We start from the raw sequence: 24389 nt of genomic DNA, 5'->3' as shown, positions 1-24389 counted from the left end.
TCTGGCCAAGAGATAAGCTATAAGGTCCTTGATGATAGTCATTTCATAATCTAGAATCTAGGCTTGTTTTTTGAAAAAGTGGTGGATATTCCTAATCTAGGCAATTCACATATGTATAGATATTTTTCTTTTTTTTCTTTTTTTGCGGATTGTGGGGCTTGAATTCTGGGCCTAGGCACTATCCTTCAACGCTTTGGCTCAAGGGAAGCACTCTACCACTTGAGTCACAGCGCTACTTTTCTGGTGGTTCATTAGAGATAAGTCTCATGGACTTTCCTGCTTGGGCTGGCTTTGAACTGTGATCCTTAGATCTCAGCCTTCTTAGTAGCTAGGATTATAGGCGTGAGCCACCAGCACCTGGCTAGATATTTTTCAAATATAAATAATGAACTAAATGGATTTTTCTGCCAAGTAGCAAATGGTTCAGTAGCATTTATTGACATGTTATCCTTTTGTTTATATCATAGATTATCCTCTTGAAACTGTGTTTATACTGCTACTCACATGATGAAGGCTTCCCCTCTCCCCCATGTGTGCCAGTCCTAGGTCTTGAACTCAGGGCCTGTGTACTGCCTCTGAGCTTTTTTGCTTGAGGCTAGTGCTCCACCACTTGAGCCACAGCTCCAATTCACCTTTTTGTTAATTGGAGTTAAGAGTCTCATGGACATTCCTAGTCAGGCTGGCTTTGAACCCTTGATCCTCAGATCTCCTGAGTAGCTAAGATTATAGTTATGAGTCACTGGTGTGGGGAATGAGGGCTTACTTTGAAAATGATTAAATAAAATACTCAGATGACATATCATAACTTATTTAGCCCATCTTTTCTCTGTCCTCAGAGAAAATAACTGAAAGATCTTTGTGTGTGATCCATGGATGTTTTGGATCACTGTTCCCTGTAAACAAGAAGTAACTAGTGACAGTTATTCCTTGCTATTTTTGAGCAAAAATTATATTGGAAAACAAACTAGATGTAAGGTGCTTTTTTTTTTTTTTGTTAAACTATACAAATAAAGATCTTTACCATTTAAATTTAATCACAGATATGTTTTGTTAGATTAGATCAATGCTTTTCTTTTTTTTTGGGGGGGGAGGGTGTCCTGTCATGGGGCCTGAACTCTGGGCCTGGGCGCTGTCCCTCAGCTCTTCAGCTCAAGGCTAGTGCTCTACCACTTGAGCCACAGTGCCACTTCCGGCTTTTTTCTTTTTGCTTATGTGGTGCTGAGGAATTGAACCCAGGGCCTCAGGCATGCAAAGCAAGCGCTCTACCACTGAGCCACCTTCCCAGCCCCAGATCAGTGCTTTTCTTATGAGTATTGGTAGGAGTTTGTGGTTAGTCTTTGCAGTCTCGGGATATTTGGCAGTATCTGGAAAGATTTTTTTTTTTGTGTGTGTTAACAGATGGAGGGGTGTCACTGACACTCTATAGAGGACAAGGATGTTGCTTTCAACTCTATGTAGCATACAAGACAGCCACCATAGCAGGATTATTCAGCTTTTGGTTGAGAAACTTTGGATTACGATGTTCACTGTTGCTAGAAACACTTTTATGTAATATTTAGGAGCACAGTTTGTGAATTCTGTGCTGTTGAAGGGAATGTTTTTGCACCAACAGTCTGGTTTTGCAGTATGGGTTTGGGTAATATCTCAGCTGTCTTCTTAGTCTTATTTTGAGAAACATCATTTATTTTATGGCATACCCAAATGCTTATAAAGTTGTGTTGAGATATGCCAGTCTTCTTGTTTGTTTGTTTTGGTATCAGTCTTGTGAGACCTCAGTTAAGTTGCCTAGGCTGGTCTCAAAACTCCTGGGCCCAAGTGATCCTCCCACCTCACCCTTTTGAGTGTCTGGAACTTCAGGCACACACACTACTATGCTTGACTATAGTTTTCATTATAAACCTTCTCCTGGAACAAAACCAAGTGATTCTGTTTAGGCCCATTGGCTAGATTGTGCCACAAGACTATTGTTAACGGTAAATGAAGCTTTTAGTTGGGCTCATTGTAAATTGGAAAATAAAAATCAGAAACATTTAGTGACAAAGATTTGTAGAGGTTTGCTGCTGCTGCTTTTTTTTTGGGGGGGGGGGGGGCGGTCAGTCTTGTTTTTTCTTGAGGCTTGAACTCTGGGCCTGGCCTTTCTCCTTGAGCCACAGTGCCACTTCTGTTTTTTTTCTAACTAGTTTATTAGAGATAAGAGTCTCAAGGACTTTCCTTCCTCGATTGGCTTTGAACTGGGATCCTTAGATCTTAGCCTTGAGTAGCTAGGATTACAGATGTGAACTTACTGGTGCCCAGTGGAGGCTGCCTCTTAAATAAAGCATTGGGCTTTCAGATCTACACTGAAATTAAAGACACAGAGGAGAACAAATGGTAACCGTAGAGATGAATGAGATTTGCCCCCTTACGTTTTTTTTAAATTTGAAGTCAATAAATTTTTATTTACTCATTTTCACATGTTATGATTCCTTCACTGACCATTAAAGTGATGTTCACAATTTCTCTTTAGCCAGACCCCAGTGGCTCACACCTGTAATCCTAGCTACACAGCAGGCTGAGATCTGAGGATCGCTGTTCAAAGCCAGCCCAAGCAGCAAAGTCCATGACTGACAAAAAAAGAGAAAAAAAAAAAAAGATTTCTCTTGAAATCTTCAGCCCTTTTTGAAGGAAACAATTCAAGCCATACCACTGCCCAGGAGGCTGAGATCTAGTTGCTATGTTCAAATGACCACATGAAACTCATGTGGAAAAACACCAGGTCTAGAGTTCAATCTCCAGTACAGGTACACCCACAAACAACTGATCAGCCCTGCCACAAATCTTTTATTAGGACTTCTTTTAGCACTGTAGTAAAATTACTGAAGCCGTGGCACCAGTGGCTTACGCCTGTAATCCTAGCTACTCAGGAGGCTGAGATCTGAGGATCATGGTTCAAAGCCAGCCTGGGGTAGGAAAGTCCACGAGATCTTATCTCCAATTAACCACCAGAAAACTGGAAGTGGCTCCGTGGCTGAAGTGGTAGAGCGCTGGCCTTGAGCTGAAGAGCTGAGGGACAATGCCCAGACCCAGAGTTCAAGCCTCATGACTGACAAAAAAAAAAGAAAAAAGAAAAAGAATTACTGCTGACACATCTAAAATCTTTGACATGTCATTCTACAAGCAAATTTGGGATCATTTTAGTTATGTGCAACAGCTTGATTCAACTGCTGACCGCCTGCCCAGTTCTTTTATGCGTAAGTTGGCAGCATAGTAATTTCTCCTATATCACAGGAGTTGTGTAGACCTCGGAGACATGCTAATACTGTAAATATAACCTATCTCACAGTAAAAAATTTATCTTGAACTCCAGACCTCATGTTCTCAAAATAGAAGCCTTAAAAAAAAAGCCATCTTCATGTAATCACATAAAACGGAAATGTTTACTAATTCTGAGAAGCATAAATTTGCTTTTATACAACTTAATTCTCAGAACCTGTGTGATTTAACAGACCCATTGCCAACTGTTGTACGAATCATATATGTACCAAATCTCATATCAGTAATGAGTTCTGGGTTGCAAAGAGGATTTACTGTTTGCACCTGTCTGTAAGGTATCCCCATATGTTTTATAAGTGTGTGTGTGTGTGTGTGTGTGTGTGTGTGTGTGTGTGAGAGAGAGAGAGAGAGAGAGAGAGAGAGAGAGAGAGAGAGAGAGAGAGAGAGAAACACAAGAATTAAAGAATTCAGTTGAAGGTATTGGAGTCCTATCCTCTACCTGTTGTTTTATACCCCTCTCAAAAAGTTATTCTTTTTCCTATATGTGGTAATGACCAATAGATTTATTTATTCATTCATTCACTCATTTATTTATTTATTTATTTGTTTATTTATTTTTAGGTGGATCATGGGGCTTGAACTCTGGGCCTGAGCGCTGTCCCTCAGCTCTTCAGCTCAAGGCTGGCGCTCTACCACTTGAGCCCACAGTACCACTTCTGGTTTTCTGGAGGCTTATCGGAGATAAGAGTCTCATGGACTTTTCCTGCTTGGGCTGGCTTTGAACCGTGATCCTCAGCCTCCTGAGTAGCTAGGATTACAGGTGTGAGCCACCGGCACCCACCAATAGATTTTTTTTTTTTTTTTTTTTTTTGGGTCCGGTCCTGGGGCCTGAACTCTGGGCCTGGGCTCTGTTCCTCAGCTCTTCAGCTCAAGGCTAGCGCTCTATACCACTTGAACCACAGCTCCACTTCCAGCTTTTTTCTTTTTGCTTATATGGTGCTGAGGAATCGAACCCAGGGCCTAAGGCATGCAAGGCAAGCGCTCTACCACTGATCTACCTTCCTAGCCCTAGATTTTTTTTTTTTTTAATTCCATTTATACTAACAAGGCCAGACCTTTTGCCTGCCTGACTTCCTCCCTCCCTTCCTTCCTCTTTTGGGCCTTGAATACTATGGGTTGAACCTAAGACCTTGGAGTATCTAGGCAAGAACTCTGCTACTTGAGCTACACCCTCACCCTTTTAAAAAAATTGACTTTGAGAATAGGGTCTCGCTAACTTGCACTAAGCTTGCCTTGAATTCAGGATCATTCTGTGTCTACCTCTCAAGTGGCTGGGACTGCAGGCATGCACCACCATACCTGGTTAGCATAATTTCCTTTAAGAAAGTAAGAAAATGAATTAATATCACAAATGAAAAGAATAAATAGGAGTTACTTGCATGTGCTTGTGTGTATGCTTTACTAAACTGTCATGACTAAAATTTTACTCAGTGGTTAATTATTATTATTAGTAGTAGTAGTCAGTTGTGGGGCTTGGACACTGCCTGGGCTCTGTCTTTTGCTTAAGGCTAGTGCTTTATCACTTTGAGACACTCTGCCACTTGTGGTTTTCTGGTTGTTCATTGTAGATGAATCTTAAAGACTTTGCTGTGGAGGCTAGCTTTGAATCACAACCCTCAGATTACAGGCATGAGCCACCAGCTTCAGTGATAAATTATAATTTAAAGAAGAATGTAGGTCTAGCATATAATGGTATGAAAATTTGGTTTATTATAGAGTAGGTATAACTAGTAAATGAAAAAAAAAACCCGAGAGTATGCCGAGTAACTTTCTATTTGGAAAGAAAATTAAATTCTTTTTGTATACCTCAGATTGATAATATATTTTATGTCTTACAAGATTATCCCTCACATTTTGTTCATTTCATAAAAACATTGAGCTCAGATTAGGAACTTGTGTATCATGTTCTATCAGAACTTGTATGAGGGGATAGATATAAAATAAGCCAATCCTAACTGCTTAAAAGGGAACAAATGCAAGGAAAGACCTAATGGAAGAGAAAAGACTAATAAGTAGTATATAAAAAGTAAACAAATATCTTTTCAAAGACTAATGAAATTGTTTAAAAAATACAAAAAATGGAAAACTTTGGATATTCAATTTGTATGACTTAGTTTCGTGGTATAATTGTAGTTTATAGGTATCCTGATTACATTCTAAATTATAATAAAATACTTGTTTGGTAACTTTTTTTTGTTTGTCAGTCGTTGGGTTTGAACTCTGGGCCTGGGCGCTGTCCCTCAGCTCTTCAGTTCAAGGCTAGCGCTGTACCACTTGAGCCATAGCGCCACTTCCGGTTTTCTAGTGGTTTATTGGAGTAAGAATCTCATGGACTTTCTTTCACCAGGCTGGCTTTGAACCTCGATCCTCAGATCTCTGCCTCCTGAATAGCTAGGATTACAGGCGTGAGCCATCGGTGCCTGGCTCTATAACATTTTATCTCCATTTTTTTCTCTCTCAGGAAGATGGGGTGGGCTTATGCAGAGAATATTTTGACTCCTTTTTATTGTTATTATGAAGGTGATATATAGAGGTGTTAGAGTTACATGAGTCAGAAAATGAGTACATTTCTTCTTGGGCAATGTCACCAGTCCCTCACTCTCTCCCAGTTTTTCCCTTCTGTCCCCACCCCACAAATTGTATAGTTCATTTTCAACCTAGTGTCTAATGAGTACCATATATTTTTGACTCTTCACAGAAGAGTTTTTGCATTAGGCCCAAGGGTATAAGAATAGAGTAAGGAATTTTGGAAGGACATTTCATCAAGAAATGAACTATTTTAATGAATGAAAAGATTAGATAACCTAACTTTTAGAATTCTGTTTTCTTTCATGTGGCATGAATAAAAGCTTGACTTAATTTTATTGTTACAAAGCACACTTTGGGGCGGGGTTATAAGGGCTAAATAATGTTTTTATTTTTGCCTGATAAGCTCTTAGAAAGACTTGGGAGATAAAAATCTATCTAGGAAGTGGTGCTATGTCTCAAAGTAGTAGAGTGCTAGCTAGGCTTGCTGAGGGACAGCACCCAGGCCCAGAGTTCAAGCCCCACCACCGACCAAAAAAAAAAGTCCTATACTTGGTACACCAGATGGTAGACTGCTTAATATAGATATTTTTTTTTTTTTTTTGGTCGGCCGTGGGGCTTGAACTCTGGGCCTGAGCGCTGTCCCTCAGCTCTTCAGCTCAAGGCGAGCACTCTACCACTTGAGCTACAGCGCCACTTCCGGTTTTCTGGTGGTTTATTGGAGATAGGAGTCTCACGGTCTTTCCTGCCCGGGCTGGCTTTGAACCGCGATCCTCAGATCTCAGCCTCCTGAGTAGCTAGGATTACAGGCGTGAGCCACCAGCGCCTGGCTAATATAGATATTCTTTACGGAATTTCTTATATAGTGAAATACAAAGAACCTTAAAGGTATATTGTTGCTAGTTAATCATGGCTCTAAAAATAAGTGGAGATAATGAGGATATTTCTGCTCTCAAAGGAACAGTTACATGCCATAAAAGTGAAGAAATTACTAAGAATTTTAAGTTAGAAACCCCAGAATTTAGGTATCTCCAACAAGAGAGATCAGTATTTGAGTATGCTGTGACTAATATGTCCATTGTATTAATTCTGCTGCATAATGGGTTTCATGCTTGTTTACTGCTATATGTTAATAAAGCCTATGGTAAGCGGTAAATAGCTAAAAACATCAAACACAGGTGCCTGGGTGTAAAGGACTTGGCTGACACTTAGTAGATATTTAACCTTTGTCAAATTGAATTTCTCAATGCTTGCCATCTTTTACATGTAAAATGGTGAAGAGCATTATTTCCACTAGTGTTGTGAGGATTAAGTGACATAGCATAGACAATGTGCTTTGCCCAGTACTTGGCATGTCATAAACTACTAAGTAAGTGTTATTGTATACTTCTTGGGGAAATTTATGTTTCAGTATAATACTTAAAAGGGATGTTGAAATATATCTTTGTTATTTTAAGGAAATTCGAAATGAGTCTCATGACTATCCTCATAGAGTGGCCAAGTTTCCAGAAAACAGAGATCGAAACAGATACCGAGATGTAAGCCCATGTAAGTACTGTGACTTTTTGTTCATGTTTCTAGTTTGTTTAAGAAGCAGGACAAAGTGAAGAGGATGATTTGGGGTCAGGGTTAATAAGTGCTGTAAGTTTTTTTCAATTGACATAACATTCTCAAAAGCTTTTAAAGCATAATATAGTAGAAGGCAGAGAAATAAACTATACTTATTTTTCCTTCAAATATAGCTGCCCTTATTTTGACCTTCTCCTTTCTTTTCCCTTCCTTCCCTTTCTCTTTCCTTTTTTGTGCTAGGATTTGAACTGAAAGTTGTATGATTTTGTTTTTTCTTGCTGGGCAAGCACTCTGTCCCTAAGCCATGCTTCTAGGATTTTTTTGCACTAGTTAATAAGGTCCACTTCCCAGTTAAGATAAACCTTACTGTACAGAATCCTTTGAACAGAAGCATTCCTTCTCCCCTTACCCTTTAGTTTTCCTTTTAAAAAATATGTCCTTGGGCTGGGAATGTGGCTTAGTGGTAGAGTAATTGCCTAGCATGCATGAAGCCATGAAGCCCTGGGTTTGATTCCTCCATACCATATAAACAGTAAAAACCAGCCGGGCGCTGGTGGCTCACGCCTGTAATCCTAGCTACTCAGGAGGCTGAGATCTGAGGATCGCGGTTCAAAGCCAGCCCGGGCAGGAGAGACCGTGAGACTCCTATCTCCAATAAACCACCAGAAAACCGGAAGTGGCGCTGTGGCTCAAGTGGTAGAGCGCTCGCCTTGAGCTGAAGAGCTGAGGGACAGCGCCCAGGCCCAGAGTTCAAGCCCCATGACCAAAAAAAAAAAAAAAACCCAGTAAAAACCAGAAGTGATGCTATGGCTCAAATGGTAGAGTACTAGCCTTGAGCAAAAGAAGCTCAGGGACAGGCCCAGACCCTCAGTTTAAGCCCCAGGACTGGCAAAAAAAAAAAAAAAGCAACAAAAAAGTCCTTATATTTGCCTATATCTTTCCTACTTGAGAATGACCTCTTGTATGAGATTCTTCTATTTCCTCCTCTTTTATTTATTTAAAATAACTTTTACAAAAGTTTTGAATTTATAAAAAGCTTTTTCCTATAAAATAAGGTATTCTTAGTAGCCTGTGTTTCAGTGAATACCAAGGCGGCGAATCCCAAATTATCTTCATACATAATAATTTATAGCATATTTGTTTTTAAGTGAAAACATCTCTGTCCAGCAATGAAATTGGTGTCTTGAAACACCTGGAATGGACTTCTCTTTTCTCCTCATCTCTGCTTTTCTGTTGTCCATTCTCTCTTTCTCTTTCTCTTCCTCCCTCCACTTCCCCCCATTGGTCTGAGGGGCCTTGGTGTTGTCCCTTGCCTTTTTCACTCAAAGATAGCTTTTTACTGTTTGAGCTTTTTTGGTGGTTAATTGGAGATAAAAGTCTCATGGACTTTCCTGCCCAGACTGGCTTTGAACTGAAGAGCTTCAGATCTCAGCCTCCTGAGTAGCTAGCTAGGATTTTAGGAGTGAACCACTGACTGACACTTGGTTTGTGTCTCCTCTTAAATGGTCATTATTCTAGGAGAAGAACAGAAACCTTCCATTTTGGATAACATAGATTTAGAAAAAGAAAAATGCCAAAGCTAAACACATTACATACATATACCTTGAGAGAGATTTAACTCCTGGTTCAGGTTTGTCCCTTTCTGACACAAGATGGTGGGTAAGGGTTCTCTCAGCTTCACATTTTCAACAGAAACTTACATAGGTCCTTAGGATCTGTTCAGGAAGAGCAATATATGGTGTTTCACAAAGAAGACTCTCACAAAGTGAAAGTTTGAGTAAGTTTTTTTTAGTATAACAAAGTATGGAGAAAGGGAAAACTGTATGGGAAATGGGAATTAAAGATTCCTGCTGGGCCGGGCGCTGGTGGCTCACGCCTGTAATCCTAGCTACTCAGGAGGCTGAGATCTGAGGATCACGGTTCAAAGCCAGCCCGGGCAGGAGAGACCTTGAGACTCCTATCTCCAATAAACCACCAGAAAACCGGAAGTGGCACTGTAGCTCAAGTGGTAGAGCACTCGCCTTGAGCTGAAGAGCTGAGGGACAGCGCCCAGACCCAGAGTTCAAGCTCCACGACTGACAAAAAAATAAAAAATAAAAAAAAGATTCCTGCTGGTTTTTTCTTTAATTTTGTACTGGGGCTTGACCTCAGTGCCTGGGCATTGTCTCTGACAATGGAGATAATCAGGACAATTTTTTTTTTGAGGGGGGGGTGTCTGGTTGTGGGGCCTGAACTCTGGGCCTGGGCGCTGTCCCTCAGCTCTTCAGCTCAAGGCCAGCGCTCTACCACTTGAATCACAGCACCACTTCTGGCTTCTGCTTATGTGATGCTGAGGAATTGAACCCAGGGCCTCAGGCATGCAAGACAAGCGCTCTACCACTGAGCCACCTTCCCAGCCCTCAGGATAATTTTTTGCTCAAGGGTATTGTTCTACTTGAGTTACCGCTCTACTTTCAGCCTTTTGGTAGTTAACTGGACTTCAGAGCTTCACTTACTTTCCTTCGTAGGCTGTGACCTTCAAATTGTGACCCTCAGATCTCAGCCTACTGAGTAGCTAGGATTACAAGCATGATCCACTCACGAGTGCCTGGCTCCTATTGGTTATTTTGGAGATAGGGTCTTGCTTTCTGCTCTAGCACACTCCTACAATGTGATCTATAGATCTCTTTTAGGCTTTGCTTTATAGCTGTTATGGTAGGCACGTGCCATCATGCCCATCTTCCAACTTCTATTAAATTTGAGTCTCAGATTTTTGTTTTTGGTTGGTCGTGGGGCTTGAACTCTGGGCTTGGGCACTGTCCCTGTGCTCTTCAGCTCAAAGCAAGCGCTCTACCGCTTGAGCCACAGTGCCACTTCCGGTTTTGTAGTGGTTTATTGGAGATAAGAGTCTCATGGACTTTCCTGCCTGGGCTGGCTTTGAAACGTGATCCTTAGATCTCAGCCTCCTGAGTAGCTAGGATTACAGGCGTGAGCCACTGGTGCCCAGCTAGTCTCAGATTTTTTTTGTCCAAGCTTTCCCATCAGCCTCCAATATAGTTCAGATGACATGCATGAGCCACTGTAATGCTCAGCTATGGTTGAGAAGTCTTTTGGTCTGGCCTTGAGCCTTGATCCTCCCAGTCTTAGTCTCCCAACTAACTAGGATTATAGGCATGTAACCACAGTCTTTAATTTTAAAGTAATTGCAATCATTTTGTGTGTGTATTTCATTTTCATGTTCTATAACCTTTTTAAGTACTGGTGAAAAAATTGGTGGTTTATTTCCCCTTCCTGCCCAGTTACAAAAGTAGTGTATATCCAATGCTGAAAATTTGTAAAACAGAAAAGTGTGAAGAAAAAGAGCACTTAAAAATACTTTTGGGGGGGCTGGGAAGGTGGCTCAGTGGTAGAGTGCTTGCCTCGCATGCATGAGGCCCTGAGTTTGATTCCTCAGCAACACACAAGCAGAAAAAGCATAAGTGGCTTAAGCTTAAGTGGCTCAAGTGGTAGAAGCTAGCTTTGAACTGAAGAACTCAGGGACAGCGCCCAGACCCAGAGTTCAGGCCCCATAACCGATAAAAAACAAACAAACAACCCCAAACAAAAAACCACTTTTTGGTCCAGGTGACGGTGGTACATGCCGGTGGTACATGCCTGTAATCCTAGGCACTCAGGAGGCTAAGATCTGAGGATCACTGTTCAAAGCCAGCCAGCCGGGACAGGAAAGTCTGTGAGACTCTTATCTCCAATTAACCACCAGAAAACCAGAACTAGTACTGCTGCTCAAGTGGTAGAGCACTAACCTTGAGCTGAAGAGCTCAGGGACAGCACCCAGGCCCAGAGTTCAAGACCCACACCCGACAAAAACAAAAAACCCCAAAACACTTTTTAGTTTGTCTTTTTTTCTGATTAAAAATTCTTTTAAATTAAAAATTAGAATCTTGCACGTACTAATTTATAGTTCTTTTCCTGTAAAAGTGGTCACATTCTGATTTGTTTCTTGTTCTTTCCCATACTTGACTAGGGTAGGCTGCTGATATGCTAAGTTTTCTTGTATCAAGTAAATAACTATTTAAGGCCACAGACTTTATGGACCTTGAGAGCTTGTTTGGAGGTTCTAGCAGGGGAGGGCAGCTACTCATATACCCTGACCAAAGACCGGTCCTCTATCAGGGATGGTCGTCCTCTTTGACCGAGCGCGCAGCTTCAGGAGGGCCGTACGTGGAGCGGTGAGGGAGGAAGGGGACACCCGCCTAGCCAGCCAGATCAGCCGAATCAACCCTGGTGATCAGTGGGGTGACAGATGTCGCAGCCAGATCGCCCTCATATCCAGGCCACAACTTTATAACAGTATACTGCCTGATTATATGTGGGGTATTTAGGGTCTGGAGATAAAACAGAAATCTATTACTTTCTGTGGAAAAAAATTCATAATTTTATTCTTACATGAACAAAATGTTTTTATGTTGGCCAAATATGTTTCTATGAAGAGTAATTGGCTGAATTTGAGTAAATCAAATGAGAAGCTATTTGTTAGTATAGATTTTATTATAAATCTGTTTATTGTAAATGCTATGTTTCACTTAGACTTTTTCTTTCTTTTTTTAATTTTTATTTATTTTTTATTGTGAATATACTGTACAGAGGGGTTACAATTGCATGGGCAAGATAATGAGTACATTTCTTATCAGGCATTGTAGCCTCCTCCTTTGTTTCCCCTTCCCATCCCTTCCCATCCTCCCCCCCCCCCCCCTTTTTCTTTACTATAGTAGTTAGAAGTGTTTGTAAGATGACTAGAAGAAAGGTTTTCTTTGCTTTGTGTGTGTGTGTGTGTGTGTGTGTGTGTGTGTGTGTGTTGGTGGTAGGGCTTGAACTCTGGGCCTGGGTGCTGTCCCTCAGCTGTTCAGCTCAAGGCTAGTGTTGTACCACTTGAGCCACAGTACCACTTATGGTTTTTGAGTGGTTAATTGGAAATAAGAGTCTCACGGACTTTCCTGCCTGGGCTGGCTTTGAATTGCGATCCTTAGATCTCAGCCTCCTGAGTAGCTAGGATTTCAGGCCGAGCCACTGGCACCTGATGAAAAAAGGTTTTATATATTTTTTTAAAAATCTAAATATTTTGAAGCTTTTGATATAGAGATATGAGTAGAAATTCTAACTCTTAGTTGTTACCTAACTACTTCAAAATCTGTTAATCACTGAGCTGAAGAGTTTTTATTTTTTATAATACTGATGTTTGGGTGGGGGGGGGGGGTGTGTGTGTGTGTGTGTGTGTGTGTGTGTGTGTGTGTGTGTGTGTGTGTGTGTGTGTGTGTGTGTGTGTGTGTGTGTGTGTGTGTGTGTGTGTGTGTGTGTGTGTGTGTGTGTGTGTGTGTGTGTGTGTGTGTGTGTGTCCCTGAACTCTGGGCCTGCGCTGTCCTTCAGCTCAAGGCTAGCACTCTACCACTTGAGCCACAGCATTACTTCTGGCTTTTTCTGCTTATGTGGTACCGAGGAATTGAACTCGGGGCCTCATGCATGCAAGGTAAGCACTCTACCACTGAGCAACCTTCCCAGCCCCCCTTTTTGTGCTGAAGCTTGAACTTACGGCCTTACTCACAGTTGGTGCTCTACCACTTGAGTCATGCCACCAGTAGTTTGGTTATTTTGCGGTGAATATATTATCTCTTGTTTGCCTGCCTGTACTACCTTTGAACCTCAATCCTCAGTTCTGTCTTCTGTGTAGCCAGGATTATAGGTATGAGCCACCAATGCCTGATTGCATTGTTTGTTTTTGCAGGAGGGCCTCACTTTCTTCACTGGGCATGCACCTGAATCCACCTATTTAAGGCTTCCCACAATAGGATGATAGACCTACTTCCCAGCAAAGTTTTCTTCCCAGGCTTGTCTGGAACTGTGATCCTTGATTCCCCATATGTTCTAGGATGGTAGGCAAGTGCTATAGCACCCAGCTATGGATTGCAGAAGGGTCTTGTGAACCTTTCTGACTGGCTGGCTTCCAAGTGCAGTATTCCTGTTTTCAGCCTCCCAAGTAACCAGGAGAGTATAATTTTCTAGTTAGCTTTTCTTTTTTTCTATTTTTTTCTTACCAGGATGAGCATTTTTGAACTCAGGAACTTGTGCTTGCTGAGCTGGTGCTCGGCCCCTTGTGCCACACCTCCAGCCCTGTTTTTTTCTCATTGTTTTTTCAGATAGAATTTCTTCTTTTGTTGGTGTATATCTGAATTGTGGTCCATCTATTAGGTTTCTCGTTGCTGTTGGGATGCATCCAGCTGCATCCAGCCTCCTTCTGTGGAGATGGAGTCTTTTGAACTCTTCTGTAGGGACTGTCCTGGAACTGCAGTTCTCCCAGACTCAGCCTCGCATAGCTTGGGGTGACAAGTACATAGTCACAAGTTGAGGAGGGTTGGTCTCAAACTCATGCCTAGGCTGGCCTTGAACTATGATCCTCTCATTCTTCGCCTCCTAAGTAGCTAGGAATACAGCAGTGGCCAACTGTGGCTGCCTCTAGTTTTAAGGAGAAAGATGATTGGAAATTGACATTGATATAGTCCATCCAGATTTGGCACCAATCATATAAGTATTCACTTGTGGGTGTGTTTAGTTCTGTGTACTGTAAATTCTATAATCACTACCACAGTCTGAGCACAGACCAGTGCAATAATTCCATCACAAAGTCATTGGTGCTACCCTTCTTTAGCTGCAAGTTCTTTTGCACTTCTCTTTCTCTAACTCAAGGGTTGCTTCTAAGTGTATTTGTATGTTTGTGTTTGTGTGGTCTTTTGAGACAAAACCTTCATCTGAATTCCAGGCTGAACTTGAACTCTGGATCCTCTTGGTTCAGCCTCTTAGGGGCTGGGATTACAGGTGAGTACCACCACAACCAATCTTTAATTATGTTTGTTTGTTTTTGTTGTTGTTCATGGAGCTTGAACTCTAGGCCTGGGATCTGTCCCTCAGCTTAGCAGCTCAAGGCTAGAGCTTTACTGCTTGATCCACAGCACCACTTTGGTTTTCTGAGTGGTTTATTGGAGATAAGAGTCTTATGGACTTTTCTGCCTGGGCTGGCTTTGAACCTTGAACCATGATCCTCAGATTTCAGCCTCCTGAATAGCTAGGATTACAGGCATGAGCCACCAGCACCTGGCATTATGTTTTATAATTGTAGTTATTGTGTATGCTACATTTGAATCTTTTCATTAGTTTTAGCAGAACTGAAATGCAGAACTCAGGGCCTGGCCTGTGTCCTGGAACATTTTCACTCAAGTCTAGCACTCTACCACTTTGATCCACAGAGCCACTTCTGTTTTCTGGTGGTTAATTGAAGAGAAGAGTTCCATGGACTTTACCTGCCCTGATTTTGAATCATGACCCTCAGATCTCAGCCTCCTGAGTAGCTAGGATTACAGGCATGAGCCACTGGCACCCAGCTTGAAGAAACACTTAGATTGGAATTGGGACACATTTTTTTTTTATTAGTTATGGAAACAGACTTCATTATTACCTTTCCATACATATTTACATTATTTGACACACTTATTGGCAGACATTTGTAATTTAAATCCTTCTTGATTACACAAGCAAGCAAAATTATTGTGACTTATCTTGTAATCTTTTTTTTATACATATAGCCCTAACTACTTGTTGGGTACATTCTCTTGAATGCTGCAGAGAGCCATTTTAAAATGAGCTTGTGGCTGGGCGCTGGTGGCTCACGCCTGTAATCCTAGCTACTCAGGAGGCTGAGATCTGAGGATCGAGGTTCAAAGCCAGCCCGGCAGGAAAGACCGTGAGACTCTTATCTCCAATAAACCACCAGAAAACCGGAAGTGGCGCTGTAGCTCAAGTGGTAGAGTGCTCGCCTTGAGCTGAAGAGCTGAGGGACAGCGCCCAGGCCCAGAGTTCAAGCCCCACGACCGACAAAAAAAAAAAAAAAAAAAAATGAGCTTGTGGCTGAGGTGTAGTGCAGTGGTAGAGACCTTGCCTAACATGAGGTAGGTCCTAAGTTCCACCCCCAGCACACCACCAAGACAAAGAATAAAATGAAGAGCTGGACACTGGTGGCTCATGTCTGTAATTCTAGCTACTCGGGAGGCTGAGATCTAAGGATCATGGATTGAAGCCAGCCAGAATGGGAAAGCTTGTTAGACCATTATCTTCAAGTGACCACTAAAAAGCCAGAAGTAGAGCTGTGGCTCAAATGGTAGAGTACTAGCTGTGAGCAAAAATCCTGTCAGAGACAGTGCCCTGCCTAGGCACTGAGTTCAAGCCCCAGGACCAGCACAGATTAAAACAAACAAACAAATAATAAATAAGTAACAAGGAGAGGGAGGCCAGAGTGTTGTACTGTTATTCGCTGTTTTTCTGCCCTTTCTTGTTTTCAATGTTGCTAGGCTTTTCCTATATACCGTCTCATTGAAGAGTGTTCACTTCATCTTGTAAGAACCTAACATTAGGAATTGACCTTTTTTTTCCTCACAGGAGGTTTTACTATGTGTCCCCTTCCTGCCCTTCCTGCCAGCACTTCCAGCATCCTCTTGAACTTCACTCTTCTAAGAGCAAATCCTTAGTGGGTACCCTCCCTACTTTTCATTAGTTGAAGGCTGCATGCCCTCTGAGCCAGCTATCTTCTTTTGGTCTCTCTCAGGTAGAGGAGGCTCATTCTTGCTTCCCATGTCTCCACAGCATTTCTTAGTATCAAGCCAGTGTTCTTCAGCCTACAAATGGAAACGGCCTCATACTCTGGATACATCCCAATATTGCTCTGATATCTGTCTCTCCTCTACTGAGTAGTCACTCACTGTTTTTCTAACACCTTATTCTTCCTGGTGTCTTCTTTATCCTGAGAGACCTCATGTCTCTACATATGGGAGCTAACACTAGCTTTAGAGTTCTTAGACTTAATCAGCTCTCATGCTGATCTTCAATCATCTATCTATCTATCTATCTATCTATCTATCTATCTATCTATCTATCTATCTATCTATCTATCTATCTATCTATCTATCTATCTATCTATCTATCTATCTATCTATCTATCTATCTATCTATCTATCTATCTATCTATCTATCTATCTATCTATCTATCTATCTATCTATCTATCTATCTATCTATCTATCTATCTATCTATCTATCTATCTATCTATCTATCTATCTATCTATCTATCTATCTATCTATCTATCTATCTATCTTTTGTCAGTCATGGAGCTTGAACTCTGGGCCTGGGCACTGCCCCTCAGCTCTTCAGCTCAGGGCTAGTGCTTTACCACTTGAGCCACAGTGCCACTTCCCGTTTTCTGGTGGTTTAGTGAAGATAAGAGTTTCATGGAGTTTCCTGCCTGGGCTAACTTTGAACTGCAATCCTCAGATCTCAGCCTCCTGAGTAGCTAGGATTACAGGCGTGAGCCCCCAGCTCCCGGCTTAATTTTTTATTTATTTTTTGTCATTCATGGGGCCTGAACTCTGGGCCTGGACACTGTTCCTCAGCTCTTCAGCTCAATGCTAGCTCTCTACCACTTGAGCCACAGTGCCACTTCTGGTCTTTTTTGTTTATGTGGTGCTGAGGAATCAAACCCAGGACCTCATGCATGCATGGCAAGCACTCTACCACTGAGCTACCTTCCCAGCCCTTTATTATTATTATTTTTTTTTTTTGTCGGTTGTGGGGCTTGAACTCTGGGCCTGGGCGCTGTCCCTCAGCTCTTCAGCTCAAGGCGAGCGCTCTACCACTTGAGCTACAGCGCCACTTCGGGTTTTCTGGTGGTTTATTGGAGATAAGAGTCTCACGGTCTCTCCTGCCCGGGCTGGCTTTGAACCGCGATCCTCAGATCTCAGCCTCCTGAGTAGCTAGGATTACAGGCGTGAGCCACCAGCGCCCAGCTCCCTTTATTATTTTTTTGAAGCAGGGTGTCACTCTGTAGCTTAGGTTGACTTTGAGTTTGTGTTTGTCCTACCTTAACATCTGAAGTGCTGATTATATGAGTGTGCCAACATTACTAGCTTTCACCTCTGAAATCTTAAAGTATGATACCTTGAGTGAAGGCTACTTTCTGTTTTCTGCACTTTTACTTGTAGTATTTTTATTCTTTTGCCTTCTTTAGTTCTTTGTTGTTTTGTTTCATTTATTATACTATATTATTAGTTCCTTTCTACTCCATATATCTACCTAATAACTATCTTGCTAATAAATTTTAGATGAGATTGGGCACATTCATATTGGTTTGGCTTTAGATCTGCTAGTATATTTTACAAAAATCTGTTTGGACCTTTAATTTTTCAACCCATGAAATTCTAACCTTAGAATAATCAGTACTTTGTGTTTTCTAACCCTGGGTTAATGAGTATGTATCTTGAATGCATCCCATGTCAACTGGCTTAATTTATTTCACTGTATCCCTACATACCATCCTTATTCCTATTGCCATTCAGCTAGGGATTTGACCTGAGCAAATCATCTTTTAGATTTGCCCACTCTCTCACCATTTGCAGCGCACCATCTGTCTCAAATTTTTACAGAAAAGAAAATGTAAAATCAAGAAATCATTGACAACTTATTCTCTACCATCTAAAAACTAATTTTATTTGTACTAATCATTTTCTGAAGTCCCAGGAGCAGACCCCACCCTTTCTTGTCCTAGGCTATCCCTCTGTACCTCTGTTCTTCCTTCCTCCACATGGATCTTGTCAACACTACTCTTCTTCGTGACCTTAGTCTCTTTCTACTTTTCCACTTCATTGAATAAATGTGCTCTAGTCTCTTGTAACTCAACCCTTCCATCTGTCTTCACCCTTACTTTATTAATGGGCATATGTATGTATGTATACATACTGTGTCTAAGAAAAATACACCTTACAATTTCATCCTTAACTAGCAATGATCATTTCATCCTGTGATTTTACCCAATCACACCACTGAAACATCTATAAACTATTACACCTTTCCAGTTTTCAGATGCAATCAGGGAGTTGCTATTGGTTTCCTTTCTTACCTCTAAAATTTGTGGACATTGACCATGTATGTCTGCTTTCTTTAACACCTTTAAACAAAAGACTTTCTCTTTTTTCAGTTTGCCTTTATCTCTTCAGGGATCTTTCTTTTTCTCTCCTCACATTAACATTTCTATTAATGATCTCATCATGTTAGGAGTTTCATTACAATCTGTATGCTTATGATTTCAAATCTCACCCACATGTAGGTTTTAGCCACACATTTGTACTGGTCATCTATACTTGTCTGATACCTTGCATCTACCAAGACTTAGTATATCTGAGTACTGTGTTAGCATTCTCACAACAAACCTGAACCTCCTTCTGCTTCAGGTGCCATCACATTTATGTATTTGCTGAGACTGGTAACAGACTTATTCCCATCCCACATCTAGTTGGTAACTAAGTAATTATTATTTCTATTTTCATAATGTATTTTATTTATTTATTTTTGGGTCCAATCATGGGGCCTGAACTCTGGGTCTGGGCGATGTCCCTCAGCTCTTCAGCTCAAGGCTAGTGCTCTACCACTTGAGCCACAGCGCCACTTTTGGCTTTTTTCTTTTTGCTTATGTGGGCTGAGGAATTGAACCCAAGGTCTCATGCATGCAAGGCAAGCGCTCTACCACTGAGCCACCTTCCCAACCCCTCCATAATGTATTTTAAACTTCCATTCTATTCCTGCTTTGATCCTTTGAAAATCACGTCCAATAAAACCTTTGTATACTACAAGTCTTTTTTTTTTTTTGTCAGTTGTGGGGCTTGAACTCTGGGTTTGGGCATTGTCCCTGAGCTCTTCAGCTCAAGGTGAGTGTTCTACCGCTTGAGCCACAGTGCCACTTCCAGTTTTCTGATGTTTAATTGAAGATAAACGTCTCATGGACTTTCTTGCCTAGGCTGGCTTTGAAACATGATCCTCAGATCTCAGCCTCCTGAGTAGCTAGGATTATAGGTGTGAGCCACCAGCACCTAGCTACAAGTCTGTTTTCACATTTTCTCTCTACAACCTTTAGGAAAAAGTTAAAAGTTCTTAGACATTAGCATTCTAGGCCTTTTGAAGATTGACTTTTTTACACCTATCTAAATTTTTTCTAGCAATTTTCCTACAAACTATTCATTTCAATAAAACCGAATCACTTGGCATTCTCCTAAGTACAACTTACTGTTTTTGTTTTTGTTTTTGTTTTTTTAACAACTCAGTATCTTCAAATACTCATTCCCTTTTTGCCATAGCATTCCTTTTCTCTCTCTGACTTCAGTAAAAGTCTCCTCTTGTAAATATCAACTCAACAGCCACTGATGAATGGTCATCTTATCTATCTACTAGAGAGGGTCATCAAGGTGGAATTTTCATACATACTAGAGAGTTGACAGTTATTGGTTTGGCTCAGAAATTATTTTTTTAATGAACTACATGGTCCATCACTGTACTATGCCCTGAGGCACAATAATGAATATATAAAATATGCTCTCTGATAACCTATTATACAGTTGGGGGACAAATGTATTGTGGATAGGGTGACATAGAATCATGTGGTAAAGCTAAGAAAGAGTGCTCAGATCTTCCGTAGGAGTCAACAATGATTTTTTAAATACAAGTTTATTGTCATTATTAAAGTGTTGCACAAAGGGGTTACCATTTCACAATCCAGGTAATGTATATATTTCTCTTTTGTCACCCTTTACTTTTCCCCAGTTTTCCTTTCCTGTCCCTGCCCATACTTGCATAGTTCATTTAAATATGATTTTTTTTTTGCGGGGGAGAGGGGGAGGAGAGGAGGAAGTCGTGGGGCTTGAACACTGGGCCTGGGCGTTACCCTCAGCTCTTCAGCTCAAGGCTAGTGCTCTGCCACTTGAGCCACTTCCAGTTTTCTGTGGTTTATTGGAGATAAGAGTCTCATGAATTTCCTGCCTGGGTTGTCTTTGAACCATGATCCTCAGATCTCTGAGTAGCTAGGATTACAGGTTTGAGCCACCTGCACCAAGCTTTTTTTTTTTTTTATTTTAGTCGGTCGTGGGGCTTGAGCTCTGGGCCTGGGCACTGTCCCTCAGCTCTTCAGCTCAAGGCTAGCACTCTACCACTTGAGCTACAGTGCCACTTCCAGCTTTTTTCTGCTTATGTGGTGCTGAGGAATCAAACCCAGGCCTCATGCATGCAATGTAAGCACTCTACCACTAAGCCACCTTCCCATCCCTTTTTAAATTGTTTTTAAGGGAACAAAGTGGTCAGCACGAGCCACAGCTCACCACTTGAGACAGAGTTCCACTTCTGGCTTTTTTAGTGGATAATTGAAGGTAAGAGTCTCAGGGACTTTACTGCTAGGCTGTCTTTGAATGGTGATCCTCAGATCTGAGCCTCCTGTGATCCACTTGTACCCAACTTTTTTTTTGGGGGGGGGGTACGGTTGTAGGGCCTGAACTCTGGGCCTGGGCGCTGTCCCTCAGCTCTTCAGCTCAAGGCGAACGCTCTACCACTTGAGCCACAGCGCCACCTCCGGCTTTTTTCTTTTTGCTTATGTGGTGCTGAGGAATTGAACCCAGGACCTCAAGCATGCAAGGCAAGTGCTCTAACTCTGAGCCACCTTCCTAGCCGCTTGTATCCAACTTTGGGTCTTGGACCTTTGCTTAGTTCTTTTCACTCAAGGTGGGCAGATGTTCTACCACTTAAACTATACCTCCTCTTTCCACTTTTTGCTGGTTAATTAGAGATGAGAATCTCTTGGATTTGATTGCCTGGACTGGCTTTGAACCTTGATCCTCAGATCTCAATTTCTAGGATTATAGTATTATAGATGTGAGTCACCAGCAACTAATCTAGACTGAATGTAGGTGTGTATCTGTATTTATTTTCTATTCCTGTTTACTGACATGTCTTAAGAGCCACGATACCATATTAGCGTTGAGTATGCTTAAGCTTTTGATTTCCAAATTTCATTATCCAATAAGAAGAAATAGGACTTCTTGGAGAACTGGCTGATTTCCAAGACTGGGACAAAATAAGTAGAAGCACCTGAAAGTGCTGGAAAGTAAGGACATGCTAAGGAAAATGATGAAGACATGTCTGAAGCTAATTGGTGAAGTCCAGGATAATTTGAGCATAAAAATAAGTAATGTAGCTGGGCACCTGTGGCTCACACCTATAATCCTAGCTACTCAGGAGGCTGAGATCTGAGGATCACAGTTCAAAGCCAGCCTAGACAGGAAAGTCTGTGAGACTCTTACTTCCAATAAACCATTAGAAAACTAGAAGTGGCACTGTGGCTTAAGCTGGTAGAGCACTTGCCTCGAGCTGAGGGACAGCGCCCAGTCCCAGAGTTCAAGCCCCACGACCAACAAAAACAAAAAAGTATTGCTTATAAACTACCAAATAAAATAGAAATCCATAAACTGTATTAATAGGAAATGAAAAATAGATGAGAAATAGGATAAATTCTACTCTATTTGCATAGGTTACCAACTTATGAAAAGTTGAAAGCTGGGTGCTGGTATCTCATGCCTGTAATCCTAGCTACTCAGGAGGCTGACATTTGAAGATCATGGTTCAAAGCCAGCCCACGGCATGAAAGTCTGTGAGATTCATCTTCGTTTAAGTACTAAAAAGCCAGAAGTGGAGGTATGGCTCCAGTGATAGAATGCTAGCCCAGCAAAAAGCTCACGGACAATGAATTCAGACCCTAGGATTGGTGTGTGCACACATGCACGCACACACAAATATAAAGTTGAAATGGATGGTAAATTTGTGTGTGGGGAAATTTGATAAGCAACAACCTATTTATACCATTTTAAAATATCTCTACAAAATTAAGTTCAAGGCAAAGATGTACAAAAGAAATTAGTAAGGGAAAATTCACATCTGATCTTAAGACTAGATTAGTTTTTAGAATAGCATCAAAAGCCCAATTCATAGTTTTTTTAATTTTTTAATTTTTTTTTTTGTCGATCATGGGGCCTCAACTCAGGGTTTGGGCACTGTCCCTCAGCTCTTCAGCTCAAGGTGAGCGCTCTACCACTTGAGTCATAGCACCACGTCCAGCTTTTTCTGCTTATGTGGCGCTGAGGAATGGAATCCAGGGTGTCATGCATGCCAGGCAAGCACTCTACCACTGAGCCACTTTCCCAACCCAGATGTGATTTTTGTTTTTGGTTTGTTTTAGCCAATTTTGGGGGTTGAACTCAGGGCCTGGGCACTGTCCCTGAACTTCTTTTTGTTCAAGGCTAGCGCTCCACCATTTGAGCCACAGTGCTACTTCCAGCTTTTTTCTGTATGTGGTACTGATTCGAACCCAGGCTTCATACATTCGAGGCGAGCACTCTACCACTGAGCCACCTTTCCAGTCCCCCAATTTTATTTTTTTGTTGGTTGTGGGACACTGGGCCTGGGCGCTGTGCCTGCGCTCTTCAGCTCAAGGTGAGCACTCTACCACTTGAGCTACAGTGCCGCTTCCAGTTTTCTGGTGGTTTATTGGAAACAGGAGTCTCATGGTCTTTCTTGCCAGGCTGGCTTTGAACCTCGATCCTCAGATCTCAGCCTCCTGAGTAGCTAGGATTACAGGCAAGAGCCACCGGCGCCTGGCTCCAGCCCAAAAAATTTTAAGTCAATAAATTAGATTAAAAATTTTAAACTTTTTAGCTGAGTATAGTAGTGCATAAATGTTTTCCTAACACCTAATTAAAAAAACAACTTTTTGTTCTGTCAAAAACTGTGTTAAGAAAATGAAAGATAAGTATAGGCTGAAAGGAAACATTTGTATGTTGTAAATCAAAGAATTTTAATTTCTGGAATATATATAGAATTCTTTTTTTGGGGGGGGGGGGGGGTCTGGTCATGGGCCTGAACTCTGGGCCTGGGCGCTGTCCCTCAGCACTTCAGCTAAAGGCTAGCGATCTACCACTTGAGCCTCAGTGCCACTTCCGGCTTTTTTCTTTTTGCTTATGTGGTGCTGAGGAATCGAACCCAGGGCCTCATACATGCAAGGCAAATGCTCTACCACTGAGCCACCTTCACAGCCCTGTATATAGAATTCTTAAAACTCAGCAGTCAAACGAAATAACCCACTAGTTGCTGGTGGCTCATGGCTATAATCCTAGCTCTTCAAGAGGCTGAGATCTGAGGATTGCAGTTCAAATGCAGCCTGGGCTAAAATCTGTGAGTCTCTTATCTCCAATTAACCACGAGAAAACAGGAAGTGGAACTGTGGCTCAAAGTGGTAGAGAACTAGCCTTGAGCAAAAGAGCTCAGGAACAGCCCACGTAGGCCTCAGTTCAAACTTCACAAACAAAACAAAACAAAAAAACAGAAAGAACTCAATTGGAAATAGACAAATGATATGAACATAATTGGCAGACAAACACATTAGTATATGAAAAATACTATTAACTATTTCAAACAGAAATTAACATGATGATGGTAAGATGATATTATATACTTCAAGAACAATTAAAGAAGCCACAACACCCTAACGGTGTAGGGGAGCTGGAACTCATGCAAAACTTTTGTGCCAGTTCTGGGGCACTGTCCCTGAGCTTCTTTTTGCTCAAGGCTAGTACTCTACCACTTGAGCGACAGCACCACTTTCAGCCCTTTCTGTTTATGTGGCACTGAGGAATCGAACCCAGGGCTTCACGAATGCTAGGCAAGCACTCTACCACTAAGCCACATTCCCAGCCTAACATTCTTAAATGATAAACTTGTGGTAAAGATGAATGGGATAGGGACAAAGGTGAACAAAAATGTGATTTCACAGAGATAGCACACAGAACTTTGTGGTGACAGAATGGTGGTACTGCTTGCATTGATGTACATATTAATATGATTGAAAAGAACTATATACACAAAAGGAGTGCCGATAGAATGGGGGAAATCAGAATAAGGTCCATGAATTTTACCAATGTCTTCTCAAGTATCTAGGTTCTGGAAAGGCATTCCTAGGAGGGGGATACTATGGTGAACGTGACCTTCCTGGCTGCCAAGAGCCTACTCTACAATGAAGGTTGTTGTGGATGAATGCTGCTTCC

At 41.6% G+C, this 24389-nt stretch overlaps 1 protein-coding gene across 2 annotated transcripts in view; it reads left to right on the top strand.

The window, feature by feature from the left end:
• Ptpn2 (protein tyrosine phosphatase non-receptor type 2) overlaps positions 1-24389 on the top strand; it is a 94692-nt gene that overhangs the window by 22095 nt on the left and 48208 nt on the right. For both annotated transcript variants that reach the window (XM_042683686.1, XM_042683685.1), the window contains exon 2: positions 7296-7386. In XM_042683686.1, the coding sequence (XP_042539620.1) occupies positions 7296-7386 (91 nt within the window). The remainder of the gene's footprint in view (positions 1-7295; positions 7387-24389) is intronic.

This window comes from Dipodomys spectabilis, unplaced genomic scaffold, assembly GCF_019054845.1.
Source record: "Dipodomys spectabilis isolate Male_0828 unplaced genomic scaffold, ASM1905484v1 ptg000083l, whole genome shotgun sequence".
Lineage (NCBI taxonomy): Eukaryota > Metazoa > Chordata > Mammalia > Rodentia > Heteromyidae > Dipodomys > Dipodomys spectabilis.
The sequence above is the reverse complement of the archived record's forward strand: the minus strand, read 5'-3'. Positions and strand labels throughout refer to the sequence as shown.